The sequence below is a fragment of the Ptychodera flava genome, chromosome 17, assembly GCF_041260155.1.
Source record: "Ptychodera flava strain L36383 chromosome 17, AS_Pfla_20210202, whole genome shotgun sequence".
NCBI classification, from domain to species: Eukaryota; Metazoa; Hemichordata; class Enteropneusta; family Ptychoderidae; genus Ptychodera; species Ptychodera flava.
In genome coordinates, this window is record NC_091944.1 from 4,127,206 (window position 1) to 4,140,354 (window position 13,149).

A 13,149-nucleotide genomic window follows, 5' to 3' on the forward strand; every position below is an offset into this window, starting at 1 on the left:
AGTCTAATATAGACACAGCAATTTAAGTTATATATGCCGAAATTTTTTCCATTACAGGGAGCAGTTGTTGGTCTATCTGTTGGTATGTCTATGTCATTGTGGATGGGCTTTGGTGCCTTCATTTACCCTCCGGCAAAGCCAACTCTTCCATTGTCCGTAGATGGCTGTCCTAATATCACGGCTCCATTTGAAAATGTCACCGACATATCCACGTCCTTGTCCATGGCAAGCACAGCTTCTAGCTATGACTTGCAGTCAACAACAGAAATGGCTACTACTCCCCAAGATTCCTAGTAAGTCATAAATTACGTTAACTTTCTTCTTTTCACTGTGGATGCAAATTACTATCATGTAAATCACAGTCCATCCACACACTGTGTTAATGCAAAGGAAATCTTTGTTTAATGCTCTTTATTTTGTTTGTCTTGATAGTTGTTTAATCTGTATATACCACACAAGATAATATCACTTGATTAAGAATTTGTATGAAATGCTTCTCCGTACTTTCCTACTCACAGCCCAGCTATTGCTGACCTGTATGCTCTATCGTATCTTTACTTTGGTGCTGTGGCCTGGTGTATTGTGATTATTGTGGGCATTATCACAAGTTTTATCACTGGTAAGTTGAGAGAGAGAGAGAGAGAGAGAGAGAGAGAGAGAGAGAGAGAGAGAGAGAGAGAGAATGTGTGAGTGATCCCTCAATGAACAGGCTTGGAATGAACAGAATGGATTATTGGTCTGTACTTTGAGTGTGTACATGGAAAAATTATGAGGCTGCGCAGGATTTAAGGAGGGCTAGAATGTTCGAAGATATATACACATCACATGTAGATGCATTTATTTAGGGGCTTGGAGGAGGAGGGGGAGGATTGAAGTAAGAAATGAATGCTTACCAGGAATTTTTAAAGTGAGTTCAAGAATACATTGGGTATACCATATGGCTATATAAGTGACTAGTAAAATGTCCAGTCATACAGTAAGATTGGAAGTAATTTTAATTTAGCAGCTTGAACAGCTATTTATGCAGCTCCCATGAATACCTGAATGCCAGGGGTCTATGGTCAGCAGTTTTTACTGCTGATCTGCGTTTCTCAGTGTTTTAGTGAGTGCATAAATAGCATAGATGAATTAGTTCCAAATGACCAAAGACTGAAATGTGTTGTGATGTTCATCTCAATTTACAAACCTGTTATGTAAATGGTACACTGTTGATGTTTTCATAGATGAATGGTAATGGTGTGTTTTAGGTGAATCATAGCACAGGTAGTAGTGGTGATGATCAGTGTATGATTGGTCAACAGTATGAATGTCTGAAAAAAAAGCAACGGATCCCTGGTTTTCTTGTATTTGCTGGAACTGCATTATCAGTGAAATAAACTGTTAAGGTGGAGCTGCATGTTGCCAACACTGTTTTTTTCAAAACAATATTTCTCATCAAAGATGACAAGGAAACCCACTCATACTATATATTTTCAAAAAGCAGAGACTCTAAAGTTTAGTATGGTAGCAGTAGTTTACTCGAAAGATGAAGTGGGTGTATATTTGGGGTAAAAAACCTCAATTTTGCTATTAATGATAACAGTTAATTTAAGTCAAAAACTTGATACTATTTTCTGAAATGTAATATTAAACTTGAAAGAAGAGTATATGTAGAAAAAAACGAATATCTTATTTTGCATTATCTATCCTCATTCTAAAATGGCAAGGGTTGAACTTTGACACTCTAAAAAAGTGATTAAAGTCATGATTAGCAAAATTAAAATGTTCTTATTCAAAATTAAAGAAGATTATTGCCAAGCAAGATAGCCTTTGTTTTGTTATATAGTATTTAAAGAACATAATGTGAAAATTTCAGAAAATGTGACCCAGCCAGCGTGGAGTTAAATTCTTTGGAAATTTTGAAGTTGGGAGGAAAAAGAAGCAAGGAAATCGGGTGACTTGCATACATTTGCATAAATTAACACCTCTTTATTATGAAACTTATGACTGCTTGACAAGCAAAAAGGTGAACCCCACCAACATTTTAATCTTGGGTTAACAAATTAATTAAAATTGAATGAATATTTGCAAAAAACGTGATTTTTGAGCAAATATGCTGTGTAGGGTAAAGTCAAATGACTTTCAATCTGGCTATATGAATGGCCATTTCATAGTTGTTCAGACATTTAACCAGTCAAGGTATTCTTGTGTTTGCTGTAATGTGTACCTGGTATATTCATTCATTGAAGAGTGACGGACACTGTTTTATTCAAATGATAGTCATCAGCATCACCTGGTGGTGGGGGATGAGGGGAGCTTTCAAAGAAACAGATCATGAAGATGTTCTCCCAGTGATAGTCATAAATGGTACCATATTTGCTCATCCTATGCTCTTCAGTGTCACTGTAATACTCCCAAAATCAACACTTTTTCCAAATTATGGAAATCTTATAGTTGTCAAGGGTTTTTCTTTTCAGGAGCTGAAAAGCCAGAGGAACTTGACCCCAGAGTGATAGCTCCACTTGCTGACAAGTGTTGCTGTTTTCTTCCAAAGAGATGGAGGAGAGCCCTCTACTGTGGGGTTAGACACCATGAAATTATCGAGGTAACGAATTGTTTTGTAATGGCAATTAGACATGTTCTTTATGCCTACCATTTATTTGGTACTAGTGTATAGTGTGTGGAAAGAGATATGAAGGCTTTTGTTAAATCTCCAGATATGATTTATTTCTCTCTCTCTCTCTCTCCATATATATATATATATATATATATATATATATATATATATATATATATATATATATATATATATATATATATATATATATATATATATATATATATATATATATATATATATATATATATATATATAATCCCATGGTATTTTTCTCTGTTTGACGTCATCGTATACGAGTGTTTTTCGCGGAGCCGTACAACTTCGAGCCGAAGGCGAGAAGTTGTGCGGCTCCGTGAAAAACACGAGTATACGATGACGTCAAACAGAGAAAAATTCCATGGGATTATATATTTATCACATGAACAGTCTTCTTATTTTTCTTTGATGTGGATGGATCAAAATTATTGTAACAAATTGCATGATTTTTATCGCGATTTTGTGTTTTATTTACGCGGATTACTTACATTTAATGAGTAAAGCAGTCCGTCACCCAGGAGATGTGCAAATGTTTACAGGTATACCTTCATTCATAAATCCCATGAAGCTAAAAATTTGATACATGGAATGTATCTCCACCAATCAGACATACGGATTCGGTCACATGCGCGTGTCAATCATTGTCTCGCGCTGGAGCGATGCCAAGGCAAGTCTGCCATCGGCGGACATAGCTTTCACCGCGCTGGCGACGGATAACGATAGTATTTTGAGTTATTTAGAATATTTAGAATTATATTTATAAAGCGAATGCAACGGCACGATAGAAACAGTAGTTATCATTCTTACAGATGCTGTGGCTTTTAAAATATCACAAGTTTACGGCCTTGGCGAGCCCGAAAGTTTCAGATCGATGACACACAGTGTACGCTTGTATGTATAGTGGGCACTGCCGTCACCGGTCTCCGCCGGTGGCCATCTCAGTCGTCAATGTTTTCGTCATACGGACTTTGATATTTGCTGTGACACATATATCGCCCGTAGGTACTTCCCAATTTTGTTACTTGACGGGAACTCTGTTCTGTTGTGAGTGTTGTCCGAGTAAACTTTCGAAATGCATCGGATTCTACAGCGCTGCGCTGCAGAGTTTACGCTACAGTTCGACAGCTTAGGCTTGATTCCGATCGAGAAACAACAGAATAGTATTTGTGTGATGAAGGAAATTTATAGTTGTTCGTCGATATTTGTGCCTTCTATGTCCCTTTCCCGAAGTTCATATAGTATTCATTTATTAAGTTGAACTTTCGTTGAGGTGTATCTTTCGGGTTTATCGCCAACCGGGATCGCCAGGTACGACGTCGCTTGGCGATCGCCAGGTACACGACGATATCCACATTGATGAGCCTTGCGACTGGAGCCGTGACGTTACTGAGCCAAACGATCGACGGTATCCTCATTCGATTCTTGGGAATAGTAAAGCTTTAGCGACTCGAAATTTCGTTGGGCATGCCTTCTATGTTTCCGTATCTGGATTTATCGGGTCACCTTTTTGTCAAAATGCCATGAGAGCATGGCATCGATCACGACAAAACGGTCTGTGTCGCGATGTGCACGTACGAACGGTACCATTGCAGGAAAAAAGTTCCGGTTGATGACGTACAACAGCGGTAATATGGATTTCTTATCTGTGCTGGTGTACGTCACACAGGTGGAGATACGGGCCAGTTCATGTGATAAATATATATATATATATATATATATATAAACATTACTTCAAGTACAAAGTAATGAAATCAATTACTTAAGTTTCATGCATCTTGCAATCCTCAGATAGAGTGATTCTATCTAAGGATTGCAAGATGCATGAAACTTAAGTAATAGATTTCATTACTTTGTACTTGAAGTAAGTAATCTGTTTATTTATTTATTTATAACGCTCTGCTTTTGCATTGAGCACTGTAATTTCCCACGAGGACATCTGTATACTTCGATATATATATATATATATATATATATATATATATATATATATATATATATATATATATATATATAATTAGAGGTTATTACCCAATATCGTCTGTTCCTGTGTCGTATCAGCATGAGTGTCCTTTGTGCTGTGTCAGACATGAGATGAAGTCGAGTGTCTGACGCAGCACATATGACAGGGATGCTGATACGACACAAGGAACAGGCGATATTGGGTAATAACCGATTTATCATATACCCATGCCCATAATTTTACTAATAGTACGAAAAACCTTAAATTTTAAGGCTTTTCTTTATTACGCTGTGCGCATAAATATCGGAATATTTCTGTGAACAGGCTTTATTCATAAAGTATACGGCGAAGTAAACATCACGCGCGACATCGCTGCAAGTCCTCCATATCTCAATAACCCCAAGAAAAAAGATACCGGGATACAAAAATCGTCATACAGGAGGATTACACAGGTGTAACCGATCAAAAACTTTCCTCAGCTTTAAGTCTATCCTGATTTCAAATGCACTCGATCATCGTACGACACAGAGCTTGCGCGGAGGGGACCACCATTTTGTTTGTTTACCCGGAGAATTGTCATGTCAACAGTCGTTGCGCGCGCGACATTGCTGTCACGCCACGCGCTCACTTCCTACATTCGGGGGTAGACCGTGCACAGTGCCGGCGCCATGCAAACGGCAGAATGTTTGCTAGAGCTTGGCCAAAAATACGAGATCTTTAACAGGAAAACCATGGGAAAACATTACAAGACTTAACACATTATTTCCGCATTTGGCAACCAGAAATACCCGTGTTCCTCAAAGCCCTTCAATTTTTTACGTCAGCAACATTGCTTCGCAGGCGGAGAGTGGCAGCCATTTTGTTTGTTTACGTTATTTACCAACAAACTACTAATATAGTTCAGGAAAATGCATATCTCGACGTTTACCGTTCATGGCTGATATTTTACAGTGAACGTCACTAGGATGATGGCTGATATTTTACAGTGAACATCACTAGGATGATGGGCATGGGTATATGATATATATATATATATATATATATATATATATATATATATATATATATATATATATATATATATATATATATATATATATATATATATATATATATATATATATATATATATATATATATATACACAAAATGTATACAATGTGCCCTCCCGGTTATCACCATAATGGCTTTATGGCAACCTCTGAACTTGGGCACAGAGAGTACGGTTTATATATATATATATATATATATATATATATATATATATATATCGCTCTGCTTTTGCATTTAGCACTGTAATTTCCCTCGAGGACATCTGTATACTTCGATATATATATATATATATATATATAATATATATATATATATATATATATATATATATATATAATATATATATATATATATATATATATATATATATATATAAATCTGCTTTTTGCATTTAGCACTGTAATTTCCCTCGAGGACATCTGTATACTTCGATATATATATATATATATATATATATATATATATATATATATATATATATATATATATATATATATATATATATATATATATATATATATATATATATATATATATATATATATATATATATATAATGTGTGTGTGTGGTGCCTATATCGGAGTTGGAATGACTGTTCTTAATACCTTTTTAGGAGGAGAAAGATGCCGCAGCTGAAGAGGTCAAAATTGAACTGATGAACAGTACTTCCCAGACTGGTGAGAAAGATGCTGACCAAAAGCAAAGCAAGAAGGAGGCCCCTGTGTATGATGCAAACTTATAGCCAACGATGTGATGCTTAGGGTTTCTCTTCAAGTGGAGGTGTTTTAGCTCACATCTGGTATAGGTATATGTACCAAAAAGAGCTTATATGGTAGATCGGCAGCATCTGTATGTCTGTATGTATGTATGTACGTATGCATGTATGTTAGTATGTGTGGAGGATGTATGTAGGTCCGCATCAAAATCTCCCAAACTGCACTACCTACCATCTTAGTATTTGGTGTACAGGTGCGCCCTGGATTGGAGATGTGAATTTGTCCAAATGAACATGTCAGCAATTTTTCACATGTTTGGTCAAAAAATCATTTTCCCCCAAAGTACTTGTTGGATTGCTTTGAAACGTGATACTCTTTATCCTTGTGTTGTTTTCTGTCAGATTTATTAAAATTGTGATGAAATTTTCATATTTGTATTTTTGGGGCAATTTTTCTCATTTTTGGTCAAAAGTCATTTTCTCTGAATTAAATATTCTGATTGCTTTGAAACTTTACATGCATGTTCCTGGAGGCAACCTCAGTTGAGTACCTTCAAATTGTGTTGAAATTTTCATATTTGTATATTTTGGGCAATTTTTCCCATTTTTGGCCAAAAAAATCATTTTCTCTGAAATCGCTCGTCTGATTGCTTTGAAACTTGGCATGCACGTTCCCAGGCGTAAACTAGTTAATTATACTCACTCTGGCGTGCCACATCGAACCAAATGTGAGCAAAGTATCATTGACGCTATGTTTGTTTGAACAAACACTTGCCTGAGAACAGAACATCTGATGAATGATGCTTGATGGACCACATGCAGTAGTCAAGATAGGCTGAGAGTTTGCTATGCTGTCATGTACGATTACATACTCCAAAGAAAAAGTGAAGATTTGACCATCGTTGAAAAAGAAAGGTGTTCCACAGAACTCTGGTCTGTTATGAATTGGCAAATGATACCACGGGACTGGTTGCCATGGTGAGAATACCAAATCTGGCCATGTTGTCTCCATTCATGTCTTTACTAATTAAAATTCCAAGTAAATCTATTCTTAGAGATTAAATAAAATGTTTCATATTGGACAAAAATAGATTAAAATTAGATTACGGCATATCTGGAAAGTTGTAATAGTAAACAATAGGTGATTGGAAAAGTTTTTGAATTTTAAATGGTATTCATTGATATGTAATACATGATGAATCTATTATGAAGAATTAAATGAGAATTTTGATGGGTTTTGTTTTCAAGTAGATTCCAGAAAAAAAGCATTTTATGGAGAAATTTATTTTCAATTTGCATAAAAGCTTTTTTATTGTAACTGTATTTTTAGCTACTATAGACTATAGTCTATAGAAGCTATTGGGATGGGTATCCGTCCGGCGTCTGTTGTCAGTCTGTATGTATGTATGTATGTATGTCCGTTTGTGAGGCGTCCGTCCACTCAAATATCTTGAGAACCGCAGTATTTACTGATTTGATATTTGTTGTGTAGATGCAAAGTATGATTATGAGAAACAGCTTTGTTTAATTTTTTGATATTGTTGAAAATATGCAAATTAGTGCCAAAAAAGGCGTTTTGGGTAAAAATCTTCTTCTTCATAACCGCTGGTCAGACAGCTTTGATATTTGGTATACAGGTCCCTAGGGATAATTTAAGTCAGATTTCTTCAAATTGTGATGAAATATGCATATCTGTATTTTTAAGGAATTTTTTTGTCATTTTTGGTCAAAAATTTTTAAATTGCTCGTCTGACAGCTTTGATATTTGGTATACAGGTTCCTACAGATAAAGTAAATATGATGTATTGAATATATGATGAAATCTGCAAATTTGTATTTTTGGCACAATTTGCGCCATTTTTGGTTGAAAAATTTTTTTCTCAAAAACTACTTGTCTGATGCCTTTGATATTTGGTATACATGTTCCTAGGGGTTCTCTTAGTAAGATATAGTGAAATTTGATGAAATTTTCAATTTTTGTGTTTTGGGGTCAATTTTTGCCGTTTTTGGTCAAAATATTTGTTTCTCAAAAGTTACTCATGTGATAGCTTTGATATTTGGTATACAGGTTCCTAGGCTTTATCTTAATGTTAATATATTGAAATTATGATGAAATCATCAATTTTGTATTTTTGCAGCTAATTTTGCCATTTTTGGTCAGGCCATCCTGAAATGAGCTATCAAAGATATCCACCTTCTTCATCAATACATGTGTCACAAAAAGTTATTCTCTACATAACACAGTAGAGCTCTGTCGACTGTTGGGTCGCTTGTTTTTTCAAAACCGCTGGTCAGACAGCTTTAATATTTGGTTAACAGGTCCCTAGGATGACCTTAGTGAGATAATTTCATACAGTCGGGAAATACTTAATTTTGTATACATGTCTGTAGTAGCTTCAGGGACATTGGCCCTATGTTTTATTTTTGTGATGATGTATTCTAACACTACATATAATTCGGAGCAGTGTAAAACAAATTTTGTTTTACCATCTTATCACAGTCCCTTTTTCAAAGAACAAAATATTTTTAAATCCTTTGAAATTCCAAAGTATAGCATCGTCATTTTGTGGAATCAAATTACATTTGAGAAAATGTGGAGATGCAGTTTTTATAAAGTTGTGAAATAATTTGGATTGTTAAAGTACCACCATATAACATGTGGACTTTTGAACAAACGTTTCAATTGTACAAGGTTGCTATTGAACAATTTCAGTAACATGGCAGTTCAAATAAGTACGGTATGGTCAATAATTATAATATTCAACTTTGAGTATATGCATGCAAGATCAATATCATACCAGGTCTACACAAAGCAAGATCATTGACGCACAAGGGCAATTACAAGCTAGTCTAGGTCAATAAGTGTTACACAAGCTTGATGCTAAGTAAAATACCATATCAAGTATGGTAAATTGGCAAGGTCAATAAAGAAAACTATGTGTTAATATTTTCAGTTATACAATACCATGCAAGGTCAATATTATTCATGGAATGCAATGCAAGGTTAATACCCAACCAAGTCAATATAATAATGCTAGGTCAATACTACTCAAGATTAATACCCTAACCAGGGCAATAATATATAAGGGCAATACAGTGCAAGATTAATACCCTACCAGGTCGATAAATACAATGCAAGGTTAATAACCTAACAGGTTGAGCAATACAATGCAAGATGAATGCCCTACAAAGTCAATATAATATGCAAGGTCAATACTATCCAATATTAATACACAACCAGGTCACTCAATACAATGCTAGATCAATACACTATTCAAATCAATATAATATGCAAGGTCAATACTATGCAAGATTAATACCCTACCTGGTCAATATAACATGCAAGGCTATACTATGCAAGATCAATACCGTACCAGATTAACAAGTTAATAATATGCGAGGGCAATAATTAAATGCACATAAATCAAATTTGTTACATTTGTATGTAATATTGTTGATATCCCTCGGAGTTTAATGACTGAGTGAGTGGATGTCCTCTTCAAAACCCAGCATTACAGAAATTATTTTGTTCAATAGGTCTTGATAGTATCTTGTATCTGCTAGTAAACTGGGAACAGAAGATAAAAATCATAAATGTGATGTTGAAAATTGGGCAAATGAACAAGTTACTTCAAATTTACCACTACCATTTCCAGATCATACCTTACATGTATGTCTTTCTGGTGCATTACTACTCAAAATTGTATTGTTGATCATTTCATGTATCGGCAGAGTTAGAGATCACGGTTGTTTTAAAGAGGGTCATTTCTACCTCATGAATTGCCATTGGTATAATCCTTCCACCCCCATTTTGCAGTTTAGAAGTCCAAGTTCACCACTGAGCACAGAAACATTAACCCTTTGAGCGCTGTAATTTTTCCCATCAAAATTTAAATGCAACATTTTGCCAATTTTTATGAACTTTTATGAAATTTTTTTGATAATTTTGGACCAAATGAACATCGCATTACTACAGTTTTTTTATCAAAAACTTGAAAAAATTTCACTGATGTATATTTTATAAAGGTGACAAAAATTGACTTTGGCGCTCAGAGGGTTAATGGTGCAGGGTTCATGTGAAGTGCTCCATCAAACCAGAGCCACAACTATGCAAGTTACAATTTTTCTCACCATGCAAACTTTGAGATTTTCCAGTTGTTGATTATTTTGTATGAATGGAATAAGCTTGTGCCAGTAGGTCCTTCAAGATTACAATTCTCTGTAAATGTTAATGAAACTCAATGGATTGTGAGCATTTAAGATTCTCTTCCGAATTTCTCATACTTGAGAAAATTGACAGTTTACAATATTCATGAAGTGAGCGACTGTGAACTAGATGGTGTTCTTTAGTTAGAGTCATCATTGCCTTTTACCTCAAAGGTTATTTAAGTTATATACAAGAAGACATATTCTACTCAGGCACTTTGTTTTTATGAGCCGATAAATTTTTAGTGTGCCTTTTTTACCAGGTGCTTCCAATCCCTAACAGAAATTTACACACCCTTGTATTGGTCCCAGTTACTACACTATACCCTTTTGTTGTATTTTTTATCATTTTGATTAAATCCTTTTTAAGGGGGCGCTACTAAACATAGCATATTTTGCTAAAAAATCACTTTTTCGCAAATATTCATTCAGTTTTAATTTATTTGTTAACCCAAGATTAAATAATGGTTGGGTTCACCTTTTCGCTTGTCAAGCAGTCGTAAGTTGCGTGATAAAGAAGTGTTAATTTATGCAAATGTATGCAAATCACCCAATTTCCTGGCTTCTTTTTCCTCCCAACTTCAAAATTTCCAAAGAATTTAACTCCACTCTGGCTGGGACACATTTTCTGAAATTTTCACATTATGTTCTTTAAATACTATATAACAAAACAACTATTTTGTTTGGCTATAATCTTCTTTAATTTTGAATAAGAGCATTTTAATTTTGCTAATCATGACTTTAATCACTTTTTTGGAGTGTCAGTCTTTCAACCCTTGCCATTTTAGAATGAGGATAGATAATGCAAAATAAGATATTCGTTTTTTTCTACATATACTCTTCTTTCAAGTGAAATATTACATTTCAGAAAATGGCGTCAAGTTTTTGACTTAAATTAATTTTAATCATTAATACCAAAATTGAGATTTTTACCCCAAATATACACCCACTTCATCCTATAAGGAAACTACTGCTACCATACTAAACTTTAGAGTCTCTGCTTTTTGAAAATATACACTATGAGAGGGTTTCCTTGTCATCTTTGATGAGAAATATTGCTTTGAAAAAAACTGTTAGCAACATGCAGCTCCACCTTAATAGCTTTACATGATTGTTGCTGGAGGTAGGGCTGTACTAAAGAGAGAGGGTAGAACCCTGCCTTGACGCAATGATATTCAGAACTATAGCTTTACTAAAGATATTGTTTCAAGGGTAAACTTTTATCTACATATCATTACCTAGTCACTAACCCAATATAAGTTCAAGATATGTATTTTTTAAACATTGAAATATATTTTTCTAACTTTGATACCCTTACGCAGTAAGGTCCTTTTCAGTTTGTTTTTATAACACAGTGAAAGATTCATATTTAGTTATGAGTAACATTATCTGATATATGGAAAAAATTTCTTATGGTTGAGGTTTTGTAAAGAAATAAACACCTTATGGCATCTCATGTTTTGTCCAGTGAATTTTTATATTTTCTCTAATTAAATACAATGTTTTTGCTACTGTTTGGGAAGGGATGGTCTTGCTACAAGTCCCATCACCACCCAACTAAATTGACAGTTTACTCTGATACTGTTTGGTGCCAGATTCAATTTCAAAAACACTAAAAGAATAGTTGGAGAGACTTCAAACTTGAACTATAAATGCTTGATTCCTATTTGAAACTATCGATCAACTACCTTTTAAACTGACTTGATTTATTTTTCCACAATACTGCAAGAAACTTTCTTCTCTACATGGACTGCAGGTACAACCACTGTAGACTTAAAGGGTCGGGGTCATCCCATGTGCAGCTGCACAACTTTCTTATACCGGTAGATAAATATTGCCTCTTCCTAGAAATTGGGGATGAGTTTCCAGCAAATGTGAATTCAGCATTTGCTGCAGTTTTGCAGCTTTCCAATCACTGCAAGAGATTTTCATATAAACTTTGTTGTGTCCCTTTGTGTATATGAAGCAACTTCAGCCACAGTCACCAGTAACGGAACAGCTGCCATTTTAAAATTTTGAATATGCACAAGGGATGTTGGGATATGTTGTGCATAGACGCAGACCAGTTGTATGGGTCCCATACACTTATACACAGCAACAGACAGGACGACCCCCTCACCTTATTCTATTACCTAGAGCATGTAGAAATATGAACTGTTTGGATTGTCAACACACAATCTATAAATGTGTAAAAATGTACTGTTATTGACGGTTTACATTTCAGTTGTCAACAATAACAAAGCAATCTATGTGTATAGGCTGAGTTGACAAACTGAATAGCGTGTATCTCAACATGCTTTGGGGATGAGAAGAAGCAACTATTGTTGATTATAAAACACAATAGAAAAAAATCAAAAGTTACAACTATAGGCTTTTTAACCCTTCGAGTGCTGTATTTTTTCCCACCAAAATTTCAGTGCAATATTTCACCAATTTGTATGAACTTTTCTGTAATTTTTTTGATAATTTTGGACCAAACGAACACAACATTTCATTGGCCACAGTCTTTTATTAAAATATTGACAAAATTGACTGGGGTATATTTTATAAGGGCAACAAAAATTGATTTGCACTCAAAG

At 34.7% G+C, this 13,149-nt stretch overlaps 1 protein-coding gene across 1 annotated transcript in view; it reads left to right on the forward strand.

Moving 5' to 3' along the window:
* The window catches only part of LOC139115192 (sodium-coupled monocarboxylate transporter 1-like), a 33,206-nt gene extending 22,187 nt beyond the window's left edge, over positions 1-11,019 (forward strand). Inside the window, exons 12-15 of the mRNA XM_070677132.1 lie at positions 58-293; positions 519-619; positions 2,457-2,584; positions 6,263-11,019. Coding sequence (XP_070533233.1) covers positions 58-293; positions 519-619; positions 2,457-2,584; positions 6,263-6,391 — 594 coding nt within the window. The 3' untranslated portion in view covers positions 6,392-11,019. The remainder of the gene's footprint in view (positions 1-57; positions 294-518; positions 620-2,456; positions 2,585-6,262) is intronic.
* The last annotated feature ends 2,130 nt before the right edge of the window (positions 11,020-13,149 follow it).